Below are 17,095 nucleotides of genomic sequence, written 5' to 3'. Positions count from 1 at the left end.
CTTCCAAGGAGTAGCTGGGGGTTTGAACCACCAGCCTTCTGGTTAGCAGTCAAGTGCCTTAGGCACTATGCTACCAGAGCTCCTGAGTCAACCCGTACTCACAATAAATTCTTCATCAGAATCATCTTCACTTGCTACACACACAGGTTTTAAGTCTTTGAAAAGACTTTGAGCCTTTTCTTGTACTAACCCACCCACTCATTGCCATCGAGTCAACTCTGACTCATAGCAACCCTATAGGACAGAGTAGAAGTGCTCCATAGGGTTTCTAATGTTATAAATCTTAGGAAAGCAAAGTGCTTCATCTTTTTCCTGTGAAACAGCTGATGGATTTGAACTGCTGGCCTTTTGGTTAGTAGTTGAATACATTAAGCAGTATGCTACCAGAGGTCCTTTTTCTTGCACGAGAGTAAGGACAAATAAGAACTGTATGCACCTTTTCTGACTTACTTGCAAATTTGACTTAAAGACACACTTATGAGTGGATCTTGTTCATAACCCTGGGACTGTCTGTACTGCCAGTTTTAAGACCATCACTGTTTATGTTTTTATTTTAATGTGAAAACTGAATCTATAAACAACAGCAAAGAATCCATATTTGAAATGTGTCATGTATTTAACATATTCTGGTTTAATGGATGCAGAAAAGGAAGACTTAGAATGAACCAAAAATTGTTTTGCATTGAGAGGACCCTGAAGATAACTGGAAGAGGAGAGGGTACCCTTGGTTGCCTTTGATTCATTGTGTTTGGAAACCTTGCTCAGGCTCTCTCCTAAACAAGCAGTGTGGAATTCTTCTTTCAGAAAGGGTTGCTACCTGCTGATTCAATTGGAAAAGTGAAATATTTTTCTATCATGAAAGATTACTTTACAGCTGAAAATACACATTTTTTTGGGGAGTGGGTCATTAATTTCTTGCTAATGTTTTGAGCTTTCAGGCAAATTACATTACTGGATATATGGTGCTTTTATAGAACTATTTTCACTACAGTAAAACCTAAGATAACCTTTTCTTGATGATTTTTGACTCTTCCAGTAAATGTACCTATGTTATTGTACTTTTAAAGTTTGAGCACTTGAGATTTCTTTGAAGTTTTTAACAATGCTGTTTAAATTAGAAACAGAGTTAGTAACATCATATATATTAGGTTTTGTGAAGTTACATAACATCCATGATTTTTTCCTTTATACATTTTTAAAAATTTAGCATGTTCTTTGTAAAGCTAGAATTTGCAGTTTTCTCTTATCTCTCTTCTTCTTATTGATCTCTTTGTAAATATTTAGAAGAGAGCCCATGTCAGAAGGCCTTACTACCTTTGGCAAAATGGGGAGGCCTACAACATCTTGGGGGATGTTATTCATGTTTACTGCAAGTTTCAGATATTAATCACAATTTCTGTGAGATGGTGCTATTGAATCAACAGTGTTTTTAATCCCAAGCATTCTTTTTCAAATGTTTTATTTGGCTTTTTGTATGTTATTTCATTTTTTTTTTTTTTAAAAGCTCCTGTTTATTGGGTTTCTGTGGTACATCTTGCTGGATGCTATGTGAACTATTTCACCTAATCTTTATAGTACCTGTTCAAGGTGCTTGGAGGTGGCATCCTCATTAGAGATGAAGAAATGGAGTGTTGGAGAGTTTTAGTAACTTGTCTAAGGTCATTCAAATATAGGCCTGTTTCAAAGCATATGTTCTTCTTTTTGTTAATCTTGTTCTTTTATATTTCTGTAATTATGTAGAATGGTATTCTTGATATAGTGGCTCTATTGAGGAGTAAATGAAGTTTGCTGTGCAAGGCAATATGCTTTTCCAACAATGTCAAAGATATTTCTTTGTTCCCTGATTTCCCTAACTACGTGTGTGAAATAATTTTGAATTGTGTGGGTTTAATATGGGAGACACAATCACATTTGTTTCTAGGAAGTAGAGAAAAGCAAAAATGAGGATTGACTTTTGATATGTATTAGGGAATTTTGGGTGCTCTGATTGTAACAAACTGTAATAAAAAAATCCCAGACTTTTCTTATAGAAATATTTGTATATGATCTCATGACTTTAAATGCCTTCTGGTTTTAAAGCCTTGCACTTTTTCTTGCATAGAGTTCTCAATACGTGCAGTGTGTTGCTGGATGTCTTCAGCTGATGCTGCGGGTTAATGAGTACCGCTTTGCCTGGGTTGAAGCTGATGGGGTAAACTGGTGAGTGCCCTTTTACTTTTAAAGTAAAATGATTTTTTTAACACATCTCTCCTTGACATTTTCAAAGAAATTAAGACATTTAATTATCTAAAAGAAGTGTTTTATTATTATTTTTACATGTCTGCTTACAATGAATTAGTATTTTTAGAAGTCAGTAAGTATCAAACTGACCATTTCCCCATTGGCTTCTGTTATTATAAGGTTAACCCTCCCCTGCCCCCCCCCCCCAAAAAAAAACCAAAAAAACCAACCAACCAGTTGCTGAGGTATCAGTTTTGACTCATGGTCACCTCATATGTTATTAGAATAGAACTATACCTGTAGGCTGTTTTTCATTTTTAACTTTTTATTGTGATTTAGGTGAAAGTTTACAGAGCAAATTGGTTTTCCGTTTAACATTCATACGTACTGTGTTTCATGACATTGATTGCAATCCCCTCAATTAAGCCCTCTTTCCACTTGCCTCCCTGTGATTACTGTTTCTTTTTGTCCTTTCCTATCCATTCCTGCCTTCTGAACTTTATCCCTGGGCAAATGCTACTTTCTTGATCTCTTACAGTTGATTGTTCTAAGGAAGGCTGTTTTGTTTTACTAGTACTGCTGTAACAGAAAATACCACAAATAGGTGGCTTTGACAAACAAGGATTTATTCTTTTACACTTTTGCAGGCTAGAAGTCTGAGTTCTAGGGTCTAGGTGAAGTCCCCTTGACCTTGGGCTTCAGCTCTGCCTCTTGCTCCCAGCCCACTGAACCTGGATTTCTCTTATCTCAGGCAGCTATTGGTTGCTGACAAACCCAAGGTTGACAAATAAAACGGCACAGTTCCAAGATTATCAAACAACATGGCAGGCCACTAGTTCAAGTCCATTAATAGTCCCAATATTGGCAGACAACATAGCAGGCTGCTGAATGAAGGCTTGGCTCCACACGGGGTCTAAGCATGCCAAAAAGCTCTAAGACTCTTATATACTGGAAGCAGACCACATGTCTAATACAGCTACTCAGGTGTTCACAGTAGATTCCACCACTGAATTGATTACCAGTCTCATCATGGGGAGTAACTACCTTCAGCTGCCCAGCCACTCAAACCCAGGCCTAGCCAAGTTGACAGGTAACCGTAACTACCACAAATGCATACCTCCCTGCTGTTATTTATCACCTCATAGGTCTGTCTATTGTTTGACTGAAAGTTGACCCACAAGAGTGAGTTCAGTTCCAGGCTTGATGGGTGACTAAGGGCTATAGTCTTGAGGATTGCACCAGTCTTTATGACACCAGTAAACCTGGTCTTTTTAGTATTTTGTATTTTGTTCCAAATTTTTCTTTTCACTACATCCAGGATCTCCTATGTGATCCCTTTCAGAGCTTTTAGCAGTAGCAGCTGGGTACCATCTAGTTCTGATGTTTGTGCATTTTTGCTTGTGTATGATCATCTATTTCTGCCTAAATTAGGGCACCTATGTTTGTTTCCATTTTTGCTTTGATGATCTTTATCATTTTAGATTTTACATTTAGATCTTTGATCCATCTTGAGTTAGTTTTTTTTAATATGGTGTGAAAGGTGGATTTTGTTTCATTTTTCTGCAAATGGATACCTAGTTTTGCCAGCTCTATTTGTTAAAGAGACTGTTTTTCTTTTTTTTTTTTTCTTTCCTATTTAATGGATTCTGACCCTTTGTCAAAGATCAGATATTCATAGATGGATAGATCTATATCTGGGTTCTCAATTCTGTTCCACTGGTCTATGTGTTTATCGTTGTATCAGTACCACCTTTTTCGACAACCATTGTAGGTTTTGAAATTGGGAAGTGTGAGACTTTCTACTTTACTCTCTTCTTTAGCAGTGCTTTTCTTCTGTGAGGTCTCTCTACTTTTCACATAAAACTAGTGATTGGTTTTTCCATGTCCTTAAAGAATGTTGATGGAATCTGGATTGGATTGTATTCTATCAGTAGATTGCTTTGGGTAGTGTTCACATTTGCACAGTGTCAGTCAGTCTTTCTGTCCATGAGCATGGTATGTTCTTCCATTAATGTTGGTCTCTTTTAGGTTCTTATAGTAGTATTTTGTAGTTTTCTTTGTATAGTTCTTTTGTGTCTCTGGTAATTTTTATTCCTAAGTATTTTATCATTTTGGTAGCTATTGTAAATGGTATTGTTTTCCTTATTTCCTTTGCAGAGATCTCTGTGTTGATGTAGAAGAATCCACCTGATTTTTGTATGCTAATCTTGTACCCTGCCACTGTGATGAATCTTTGAATTAGTTCCAGTAGTTTTCTTACTTAATCTCTGGGGTTTGCTATAAATAGAATAATATCGTCTACAAATAGGGATAGTTTTAATTATTCCCTACTAATTTGGATGTCTTTTATTACTCTTTCTTGCCTTATTGCCTTGGCTAGGACTTCCAATACAATATTTAATAGGAGTGGTGATATAGGGCATCGTTGTCTGGTTCCCCTTAGCAAGGAGAATGCCTTAAGTCTCTCTTCATTAAGAATAATGTTGACAGTTGGTTTTACATATATGCCCTTAATTGTCCTGAGGAATTTCTCTTCTATTCTTATTTTGCTTATAGTATTTTACTTTTTATTAAAAAAAAAAAAAAAAACCCAGAAATCATTGTTGGATTTCATTGTATGCCTTTTCTGCATCAATTATTATGATCATATAGTTCTTTTCCTTTGCTTTATTTATGTAGTTCGCAGTTTTTCTAATGTTGAACCATCTTTACATACCTGGTATGACTCTTACTTGGTCATGATATATTATTTTTTAAATACAGTGTTGGAGTTTATTGGCTAGGATTTTGTTGAAGACTTTATGTTTATATTCATGAGGGATATTGGTCTGTAATTGACATAGACTGAGGTATAAAATTTAAACAGGCTCATAAAAAAAGGAAGAAATCAAGCAGGTCATTAAAAACAAAACTAAACAAAAACTCATATGAAAAAAAGTCCTCGTGCAAACGGCTTCACTGAAGAGTTATACCAAACATTCAGAGAAGTGCTGACACTAGTCCTGCTAAATACTTTTTTAGTGATATCTTTGCCTGGCTTTGGTATCAGGGTTATGCTTCCTTCATAAGATCAGTTTGGGAGTTGTGTTAGTTCTCTAGTGCTGCTGTAACAGGAATACCACAAGTGGATGCTGTTAACAGGAATTTATTCTCTTACAGTTTAGAAGGCTAAAAGTCTGAATTCAGAGTGCCTGCTCTAGGGGCTGGGCCCTTTGACCTTGGGCTTCAGCTCTGCCTCTTATTCCAGGCCCACTGAGGTACAGGCTTCTTCTAACTTGTGCACCTGATGGCTGCTGAGGCTGACAAACCTGAGGTCAGCAGGTAAAATGGCAAATCCCAAGATCAGTAGACAAAATGGCAGGCAACTGCTTCAAGTCCAGGAACTGGAGATGAAGACTCAGTCAAATGCAAGATTCAAATGTGCCAAAAAGCTAGAGACCTTTCTCAAAGCTGGAAGCAGGCCACACTCCAAATGCAACTAATTAGCTGTTCACAGCAGATTCTACCATGGAGTTGATTATGCCATATCCAATCTCATCCTGGGGAATAACTATATCCACCTGCCAAGCCACTCAAAACCATGGCCCAGCTAAGTTGACCCATACCTTTAACTACTATATGTCTTTAAACTATGGATTAATTTATGGATTAATTAGGAATTAATCCATTTCTATATTCTGGATCATTTTAGTAGGATTGGTGTCAGCGCTTCTCTGAATGTTTGGTATAACTCTTCAGTGAAGTCATTTGCACCAGGACTTTTTTTATGCAAGTTTTTAATTTTTTTTTTAAAGGACCTGCTTGATTTCTTTTTTTTATGAACCTGTTTAACTTTTATACCTCAGTCTGTGTCAATTTAGGTAGAAAGTGTGTTTCTAGAAATTTATTCATTTCTTCTAGGATTTCAAATTTGTTGGATTACAATTCTTTATCGTTTTCTGATGTTACCACTTTTATTTCACTTGATTCTGTTGTGACATCACCTATTTCATTTTTTAATTCATGCATCTTCTCTTTCTTTTCCTTAGTTAACTTTGCAAGTAGTTTGTCCATTTTGTTAGTCTTTTTAAAGAACTAGCTTATACTCTTGTTGATTTTTTTTCTATTTTCTGTTTCATTTATTCTGCTCTGATTTTAATTATTTTTTTCTGGAGACTTTAAGCTTCTTTTGTTGCTCTTTTTCTTATTGTTGGGGTTGTTGGGTTAAGATTTTGACTTTGGTTCTTATTTTTTGATGTGTGCATTTATTGCTATAAATTGACCTCTAAGTACTGCTTTTACTGTCCCAAAGATTTTGATATATTTTGTTTTTATTCTTGTTTCCTTCTAGGTTTTTTTTTTTTTTTTTTTTTTTTTATTTCACATTTTATTCTTTCTGTGACTGAGTAATTTCTCAACAGGATGTTATTGAAATTCTATACATTTGACTTTCTCTCCCGATCTTGCTATTATTGATTTCTAATTTATAGTGTTGTAATCTGAGAATTTGCTTTGTAGTATATTGATGTCTTAAATTTACTGAGGCTTGCTTTGTGGCCTTACATAGGGTCTAATCTGGAGAATGATTCATGTGCACTGGAAAAAAACATGTGTTTTGGTTGCATGTAGTGTTCAGTATAGGTCTAAGAGGTCAAATTGGTTGATTGTGTTGTTGAGATCTTCTGTATCTTTGTTAAGTTTCTTTCTGGTTCTGTTCTTCATTGGTTGTGGCATATTAAAGTCTCCTTCCAGTATTTTAGAATTGTCTCTTTCTCTTTTCAGTTCTGTTAATGTTTGCTTTATGTATTTTGAGACTTTCTCATCGGGTGCATAGATATTTATTATGGTTATGTTCTCTTGCTGAATTGACCCTTTTATCATTATATAATGCTCTTCTTTGTCCGTTATGCTGGTTTTTGCCTTGAAGTCTGTTTTATCAGAAATTAATATTGTTGTTGTTATATGCTGTCGAGTCTGACCCAACTCATAGCGACCCCTCCTTGGGTTTCCGAGGCGATATCACTACAGAATTAGATTGCCCAACCTTCCGAGGAGTGGCTGGTGTGTTTGAACCGCCAGCCTTCTGGTTAGCAGTCAAGTGCCTTAGGCACTATGCTACCAGAGCTCCTTTTGTCTTTTTTGGTTGCAGTTAGCTTGGTATATTTTCTTCCATCCTTTGATTTTTAATTTATTTTTATCATTATGTCTAAGGTGAGTCTCTTGGAGCCTGAATATTGAAGGGTCCTGTTTTCTTATCCAGGAGCTCTGGGGGCATAGTGGTTTACACATTTGAATGCTAACTAAAAAGATTTATGTTTGAATCCATCAGCTGCTCTGTGGGAGAAAGATGAGGCAATATACTTCTGTAAAGATTTACAGCATTGGAAAACCTGTGGGGCAGTTCTACTCTGTTCTTTGTGATTGCTGTATGAGTTTGAATCTACTTGATGACAGTGGGTTTGGTTTTTTGGTTTTCTTAGCCATCTATCTACTTTCTTTCCATTGACTGGTTCATTTAATCCATTCACATTCAGTGTAATTAATGATAGGTATGACTTTACTGCTGTCATTATTTTGTTTTGTTTTTGATTGTGGTATTGATGATTTATTCTGAATATTTTTCTGTTCTGAGTTTGTTTTGTTATTGGATTTTCTTTTAGTTTTCTTTATTGTTAGTGATTTTATATTTACTAAGTTGTGCCACCACTCATCTTTCAGTTTGTCATACTGTGGTGGCTTGTGTGTTGCTGTGATGTTGGAAGCTCTGCCCCTGGTATTTTAAATACCAACTGGGTCACCCATGGTGGAAGTCTTAGTGGAGCTTCTAGAGTAAGACAGACAGGGAAGAAGGATGGGGGCTAGCTACTTCTGTGAATCTTAGGAATAGCAGAGAAACATTGTCTGATCTATTACTGGAAAACTTTATGAATAGCAACTAGACATTGTCTGATATAATGCCAGACCACAAGCCCTTTAGGTTGAAAGGTATTCAAAATACAACTGGGGAAGAGCTGCATCCTCAAAGTAGAGTTGACCTCAATGACATGGGTAGAGTAAAGCTTTCTGGACTTTCATTTGCTGATGTACCACAACTCAAAAGGAGAAGAAACAGCTGCAAACATCCATTCATAACCAAAATGTGGACTGTATGAAGTATGAATCTAGCAAAATTGGAAGTTGTCAGAAATGAAATGGAATGCATAAAGATCTATATCCTAGGAATTAGTGAACTAAAATGGACTGGTATTGGCCATTTTGAATCTGACAATCATATGATTTATTATACCAGAAATGACATATTGAAGAGGAATGGTGTGACATTCATCATTAAGAAGAACATTTCAAGATCTATCCTGAGGTACAATGCTGTCAGTGATAGAATAATATCCATACGCTTACAAGGAAGACCAGTTAATATGGTAATTACTCAAATTTATACACGAATCATGAAAGCCAAAGATGAAGAAATTGAGGATTTTTACCATCCTTACAGTCTGAAATTGACCAAACATGCAACCTAGTTATATTGATAATTACTGGTGATTGGAATGTGAAAGGTGGAACCAAGTTATCAGTATTTGGAAAATATAGCCTTCATAATCGAAATGACCCCAGAGATCACATGACTTATTTGCAAGACCAATGACTTTGCAAGACCAATGACTTATTCATTGCAAATATCTTTTTTGACAACATAGATGGTGACTGTATACGTGGATCTTGCCATGTAGAATACACAGGAATCAAATTGAGTACATCTGTGGAAAGAGGCTGTCGAAAAGCTCAGTTTTGTCAGTCAGAACACGGCCAGGAGCTGGCTATGGAATAGACCATCAACTTATCATATGTGAGTCCAAGTTAAAGCAAGGAAAATGAAAACAAATCTATGAGGGCAAAAGTATGACCTTGATTATATCCCACTTCAATATACAGTCCATCTAAAGAATAGATTTGATGTATGAACATCAGTGACTGAAGACCAGATGAGACATGTGATGATATCAAGAACATCATATGTGAAGAAAGCAAAAAGTCAAGTCAGAAAAGGGGGGAAAAAAAAAAGATCCAAATGGATGCCAGAAGATACTCTCAAACTTGGTCTTGAATGGAGAGTAGTAGCTAAAGCAAATGGAAGAAATGATGAAATAAAAGAGCTGAACAGAAGATTTCAAAGGGCAGCTTGAGAAGACAAAGTACACTATTATAATAAAATGTACAAAGACCTGGAATTAGAAAACCAGTAGGGAAGAACACACTTGGCATTTTTCATGCTGGAAGAAATAGAGAAAAAATTCAAGCCTTGAGTTGGAATATTGAAGGGTTCCATGGGCAAAATATTGAACAATGTAGAAAACATCAAAAGAAGATAGAAGGAATACACAGAGTCACTGTATCAAAAAGAATTGGTCGATGTTCAGCCATTTCAGGATGTAGCATATGATCAAGAAGCAATGGTGTTGCTGGAGGAAGTCCATGTTGCACTGAAGGAATTGGCAAAAAACAAGGCTTCAGGAATCGACAATATCCATTGAAATGTTTCAACAAATGGATGCAGTACTGGAGGCAGTTACTCATTTATGCCCAGAAATTTGGAAGACAGCTACCTGGCCAACTAACTGGAAGAGATCCATGTTTATGTCCATTCCAAACAAAGTTGATGCAACAGAATGTGAAAATTATTGAACAATATCATTAATATCACATACATGTAAAATTTTGCTGACGATAATTAAAAAATATTTGCAGTAGTATATTGACAGGGAAATACCCAGAAATTCAAGCTGGATTCAGAAGAGGGCATGGAACAAGGGCTGTCATTGCTGATGTCAGATGGCTCTTGGTTGAAAAAAAAGGATAGTAGAAAGATGTTTACCTGTGTTTTATTGCCTATGCAAGGGCATTTGACTGTGTGTATTACAAAAACATTGGATAATGTTCCATCAAGTATGAATTCCACAACACTTAATTGCGCTCACGAAGAACCTACACATAGATGAAGAAGTAGTCACTTGAATAGGAAAAAAGGGGATACTGAATAGTTTAAAATCAGGAAAGGTGTATGTTAGGGCTGTATCCTTTCACCATACTTATTCAATTTCTTTGCAGAGCAAATAGTCCAAGAAGCTAAATTATATGAAAAAGAATGTGACATTAGGGTTGGAGGAAGACTCATTAACAACCTGGGATATATAGATGATTCAACCTTTCTTGTTGAAAGTGAAGATGACTTGAAGCACTTACTGATGAAGATCAAGACTACAGCCTTCATTATGGATTACACCTCAACAAAATGAAAACTGAAATCCTCACAACTGGATCAATAAGTAATATCATGACAAATGGAGAAAAGATTGAAGTTGTCAGAGTTTCATTTCCTTTGGACCCACAGTCAATGATCATGGAAGCAGCATTCTAGAAATCAGATGACATATTGCACTGGAAAATTCAGTTGTTCACCAAACCTACTGCCATTGAGTCAATTCCAACTCACAGTGACCCCCAGTGGGTTTCCAAGGTTGTAAAATGCTGGTTTGAAGTGTTAAAGAGCAAAGATGTCACTTTGAAGACTAGTGAGCTCTGGTGGCATAGTGCCTAAGGCATTTGACTTTTAACCAGAAGGCTGGTGGTTCAAACCCACAAGCCAATCCTTGGAAGGAAGATTGGGCAATCTACTTCTGTAGAGATACTGCCTTGGAAACCCAAAGGGGGGTCACTATGAGTCAGAAATGACTCAACAGCAGTGAGTTTGGTTATTTTTACACAAAACATAGTCTTTTTGATAGCCTCATGTGTGTGAAAGTTGTATCATGAATAAGAAAGACAATAGAAGAACTGATGCATTTGAATTGTGGTGTTGGCAAGGAATACTGAAAATACCATTGACTGCCAGAAGAATGGACAAATATGTCTTGGAAGAAGTACAGCCAGAACGTTCCTTAGAAGTGAGAATAGCTAGACTTTGTCACATGTACTTTGGTCGTTTTGTCACCAAAGTAGGGACCAATGCCTGGAGAAGGATATCATGACTGATAAAGTAGAGGGTCTGCAAAAAAGGGGAAGACCTTCAGTGAGATGGATTGACACAGTGGCTGTGATAATGGGCTCAAGCATAGCAAATATTGTAAGGATGGTTCAGGACTGGACATTGTTTCATTTGTTGTACGTAGGTTGTATGTTGGAGCCTACTCGACAGCATCTAACAACTACGAGCAAGTTGTTGTGATTTACTTCTTTCTTATTTTAGTTTAAAGCCTCATGAATTCTTTTTGTGGTTATTCTGTAGTAAATTTTTATCAGTAGGTACCAGTTCCTGGAGAAGGATATAATGCTTGATAAAGTAGAGGGTCAGTGAAAAAGAGAAAGATCTCAGTGAAATGGATTGACACAGTGACAGCAACAATGGGCTCAAGCATAGCAAGTGTTGTGAGAATGGTACAGAACTGGGCTGTGTTCTGTTCTGTTGTATGTAGGGTAGCTATGAGTCCAAGCTGAGGAAGGTTGAGCAATCTACTTCCGTAGTGATACCACCTCGGAAACCCAAGGAGGGGTTGGTATGAGTCCAGGATGACTCAACGGGACATAGCAACACCACCACCACCACTAATAGGAACAAGAAGTTTGAAACAGTCTGTTCTACATTGATCTTGTCTTGATTTCCTTTTCATTTGCAAAAGCTAAAAACCAAACTTACTGCCATCAAGTCAATTCCAGCTCACAGCGACCTCCATTGGGTTTCCAAGGCTGTAAACCTCTACAAAAGTAGATTACCTCATCTTCCTCTCAGGGAACATCTGGTGGTTTTGAACAGCTGACCTTCTGGTTTACAGCCAAATATCTACCCATTGTATTACCAAGTTCTGTAATTATAACATTTATCCTCTCTTTCTGTTTCTCTATTTTCAGGCTTGTAAGCTTACTTTAATTTTGAGAATTCTTTTTCTTGGTTGATTTCTGAATGGTGTTGTCATGTGTCTTAATCTTACATTGTTGTCTTCTATTGTAGTTTTTTTTTTTTTGTCTGAAGGACACCCTTTATATTTCTTGTATGAGTTTTACACATTACCTTAATTTCGATTTATCTGGAAATGTCCTAATTTTACTACTGTATTTGAGGGACAGTTTTACTGATTCACAATTCTTGGTTGGCATTTTTTTCTTTCAAGTTTTATGTGTCATCCCTTTGCCTCCTCACCTGCATGGTTTCTACTGAGAAATTAGAGCACAGTCTTATTGGTTGCCCTTTGTAGGTAACATTTTGTTTTTACCAAGCTGCCACTTAATTCATAATGAAAGCTCTGACTCCTGTTATACCAAAAACTCTTTTTTTAATTGAGTGAGGACATTGTTTCTGTTAGAGCATCTATATTGGAAGCTAGCAACAGAAGGTAGCTTGGTATGCAAGGATTCAGAGCAAGAAGAGCTGTTTGAAAAATCTTGATGATAGTGTTATCAGATTCTGGTGGACTGGTATGTCCATAAGGAGCTCTGGTGGTGCAGCGTCTAAGGCATTTGACTGCTAACTTGGTCAGTGGTTCAAACCCAGCAGCCGCTCTGTGGAAGGAAGATGAGGCAGTCTACTTCCGTCAAGATTTATCACCTCAGAAACGCAATGGGGGTTTGTTTATAAGTTGGAATCGACTGGATGGCAGTGAGTTTGATTTTGGTTTTATATATATTGTTGTTATATGCCGTCGAGTCAGCCCTGACTCATAGCGACCCCTCCTTGGGTTTTCGAGGCAGTATCACTACGGAAGTAGATTGCCCAACCTTCCTTCCGAGGAGTGGCTGGTGGGTTCGAACCACCAGCCTTCTGGTTAACAGTCAAGTGCCTTAGGCACTATGCTACTGGAGCTCCTTTTATACATGTTGTTGTTATGTGCCGTTGAGTCAGACCCGACTCATAGAGACCCCTCCTTGCGTTTCCGAGGCAGTATCACTACGGAAGTAGATTGCCCCATCTTCCTTCGGAGGAGTGGCTGTGGGTTTGAACCACCAGCCTACTGGTGAGCAGTCAAGTGCCTTAGGCACTATGCTGCCAGAGCCCCTGGTGGGTTTTAACTGCTGACCTTTTGGTTAGCAGCCAAATGTTTAATCACTGTGCCACCAGGGCTCATCTCTTTTAAAATAGTAGAGCTGAAAAAGACTTTTGCTGGGGGTGATTGCTTCCACAAATTCAAGTTCATCTAGCATTTATGAATCTTTGGAAGGAAGATTGGGCAATCTACTTCCATAGTGATAGCGCCTTGGAAACCCAAGGAAGGGTCGCTATGAGTCAGATCTGATTTGATGCCAGTGAGGGTTTTTTCCCCCCAATTTGAATTATTCTAGAAAGTATGAAATAGTATGTAGATTAAAGGTAAGATTTAAAAAAAAGCAATGTCAGAGCACTACATTATTGGATGACATTGAATGGTAAGGTGCTCTGTGGGTTTGAATAGGAGCAGCTAGCTTAAAGTGTGTAAGTTGGCCTTAGACCAGTTGTTTTGTCTCTCTGTTCCCTGAGGTTTTTTTAAGTTAAATTTATTTACTTATTTTTGCAGTGTTCCCTCCTCTCCCCTCCCACCCCTAGTAGCCAATAAAGAAACTTTCCTTCCATATATAAACCTTTCCTTGACTTTTTACAATAATGAACTACTACAGTATTTGTCCTTCTGTGATTGACTTATTTCACTCAGCATAATGTCCTCCATCCTACAAATTCATCCATGTTGTATGATGTTTTGCAGATTCTACATCATTCCTTAGTGTTGTATATAGTTATACCTAGGGTTAAGCATTGTATGTTTGTACCATAGTTTGGTTGTCCATTCTTCTGTTGGTGGGGACCTAGGTTGTTTCCATCTTTTTGGTATTTTAAGTAGTGCTGCATTGAATATGTTGTTGTTGTTGTTATGTGCCGTCTAGTCAGCCCCGACTCATAGCGACCCCCCTTGGGTTTCCGAGGCAGTATCACTATGGAAGTAGATTGCCCAACCTTCCTTCCGAGGAGTGGCTGGTGGGTTTGAACCGCCAGCCTTCTGGTTAGCAGTTAAGTGCCTTAGGGTGCCTTAGGCACTATGCTACCAGAGCATAAAAGGTTGTTTCTATCATTTTGGTATTTTAAGTAGTGCTGCATTGAATATGGGTGTGCATGTATCTGTTCTTGTCTTGGCTCTCACTTCTTTAGGATATATACCTGGTAATAGGATTCTTAGATCAAATGGTATTTCTTATTCCAACTTTTTAAGGAATTATCATACTGTTTTCCACTGTGGTTTTATCATTTGACAGTCCCACCAGGAGTGTATGAGAGTTCCAATCTCTCTACATCCTTGCCGGGATTTGTTACTTTCTATCTTGTTGAACTTTGCTATTAGCGCTGGGGCAAGATGGTATCTTGTTTTGATTTTCATCTCTCTAATGGCTAATTGTCAACATTTCTTCATGGGTTTGTTGTCTGCCTGAATATCCTCTTTGGTGAAGTGTCTATTCATGTCTTCTGTCCATTTTTGAATTGGATTATTTGTTTTTTTGTTGTTGAGGTGTCAGAGTTTTCTCTCAGTTTAGCAGATAAGTCCCTTGTCAGATATGGCATTGCTGAATATTTTTCCCCAATCTGTAGGTTCTGTTTTTACTCTTTTGAAGAAGTCTTTTGAAGCACATAAAAATTCAGTTTTTGAAAGGTCCCATTCATCTAGTTTCTCTTCTGCTGTTTGTGCATTTTGGGCTATGCTTGACAGTCTATTTATGCCATAAATTAGGGCCACTAAATTTGCCTTCATGTTTTCCTTGAGGAACTTTATAGTTTTAGGTTTCGTACTTAAGTTTTTGATCCATCTGAAGTTTTTTTTTTTGTGTGTGTGTATGGTGTGAGGTATGGATCTTGTTTCATTTTTCTGCAAATGGATATCCAGTTTTGCCAGCACTATTTGTTAAAGAGATTTTTTAATGGATTTCAGGCCTTTGTCAAAAATCAGCTGACCATATAGATTGATGGATCTATTTCTTGGTTCACAATTATGTTCTACTGGTCTGTGTGTCTGTCATTGTACCAATACCAGACTGTTTTGACTTCTATGACTGTATTATAGGTTTTGAGATCCGGGAGTGTGAGACCTCTTCCTTTCTTCTTCTTCAATAGTGCTTTGCTTATCTGAGGTCTCTTTCCTTTCCATATAAAATTAGTGATTGTTTTTTCCGTATTCTTAAAGAGTGTTCATGTGATCTGCACTGGGATTGCATTGAATACACAGATTGCTTCGGGTAGTGGTATTGACATTTTCACAATGTTCAATCTTCCTATCCATGAGCATGGTATGTTCTTGTATTTATGTAGATCTCTTATGGTTTTTGAAGTAATGTTTTGTAGTTTTCTGTGTACAAGTCTTTTGTGTCCCTACTGAGATTTATTCCCAAATGTTTTATTGTTTAGGTAGCTACTGTAAATTGTATTGATTTCTTTATTTTCAGTAATCTCTTTGCTGGTATACAGGATTCCAGTTGATTTTTGTATGTTGATCATGTATCCCATCACTATGCTAAATCTCTCAATTAGTTCCAGTAGTATTCTTACCAAATCTCTTGGGTTTTCTATGTATAGGATCATGTCATCAGCAAATAGTGATACTTTTACTTCTTTCTTACCAATTTGGATGCCTTTGATTGTCCTTTCTTGCCTTATTGTCCTGGCTAGTACTTCCAATACAATGTTGAAATGAAATGAAATGGTGAAAGAGGGCATTCTTCTCGGTTCTTTTTTGTAAGTGAAATGGTTTTAGTGTCTCTTCCATTGAGAATAATGTTGGCTGTTGGTTTTGCATATATGCCCTTTATTATGTTGAGGAATATCCCATTTATTACTATTTTGCTGAGAGTTTTTATCAGGAATGGGTGTTGGATTTTATCAGATCCCTTTTGTGCATTGATAGATATGATCATGTTTTTTTTCCTTTTTCTTTCTTTATGTGATGCATGATGTTGATTGTTTTTCTATATTGAACCATCCTTCCATACATGATATGAACCCCACATGCAATAATGTATTACTTTTTTGATATGTTGTTGAGTCTGTTGGCTAGGATTTTGTTGAAGATTTTTGCATCTATATTCATGAGTGATACTTGTCTATAGTTTTTCTTTTTAGTGATGTCTTTGCCTGGTTTTGGTATCAAGGTTATGCTTGCTTCATAAAATGAATTTGGGAAGATTCCATCCATTTCTGTGTTCTGGAATATTTTGAGTAGGATTGGTGTCAGTTCTTCTCTGAATATTTGGTGGAATTCTCCAGGGAAAGATTCTGGGCCAGGGCTTTTTTTGTTGGTAATTTTTTTTTTTTTATGACTTGTTCAATTTCTTCTTTTGTTATGGGTTTGTTCAACTTTTCCACCTCAGTCTGTGTCATTTAGGTAAGTAGTATGTTTCAGAAATCTGTCCATTTCTTCTTGATTTTCAGATTTGTTGGAGTATAGATCTTCATAGTATCCTGATATTATCCTTTTAATTTCTGTTGGTTCTTTTGTGATGTCACCCAATTTGTTTTTTGTTCATGTTATTTGTATTCTTTTCCTCTTTTCCTTTGTTAAATTTGCCAGTGGTTTATCAGTTTTATTAATCTTTTCAAAAAACCAATTTCTAGTCTTGTTGATTTTTTTTTTTCTATTGTCTTTCTATTTTCTGTTTCATTTAGTTCTGCTCGTATCTTTGTTATTGCTTTTTTCCTGGTGACTGTAGACCCTTTTTGCTGCTCTTTTTCTAATAGTTTGAGATGTTGGGTAAAGATGTTGATTTTGGCTCTTCTTTTTTGATGTGTACATTTATTGCTATAATTGACCTCTGATCATTGCTTTGGCTGTGCCCCAAAGCTTTTGGTATGTTGTGTTTTCATTTTCATTTGACTTCAGGCTTTTTTTTTTTTTTT

At 36.8% G+C, this 17,095-nt stretch overlaps 1 protein-coding gene across 1 annotated transcript in view; it reads left to right on the top strand.

The window, feature by feature from the left end:
• The window catches only part of ATP6V1H (ATPase H+ transporting V1 subunit H), a 241,165-nt gene that overhangs the window by 104,383 nt on the left and 119,687 nt on the right, over nt 1–17,095 (top strand). The window contains exon 7 of the mRNA XM_007952207.2: nt 2,102–2,199. Within this exon, the coding sequence (XP_007950398.1) occupies nt 2,102–2,199 (98 nt within the window). The remainder of the gene's footprint in view (nt 1–2,101; nt 2,200–17,095) is intronic.

The sequence above is a fragment of the Orycteropus afer genome, unplaced genomic scaffold (assembly GCF_000298275.1).
Source record: "Orycteropus afer afer isolate SDZICR_OR568_19922 unplaced genomic scaffold, OryAfe1.0 scaffold00329, whole genome shotgun sequence".
Classification (NCBI taxonomy): Eukaryota; Metazoa; Chordata; class Mammalia; order Tubulidentata; family Orycteropodidae; genus Orycteropus; species Orycteropus afer.
This window is presented reverse-complemented; position numbering and strand designations above follow the sequence as displayed.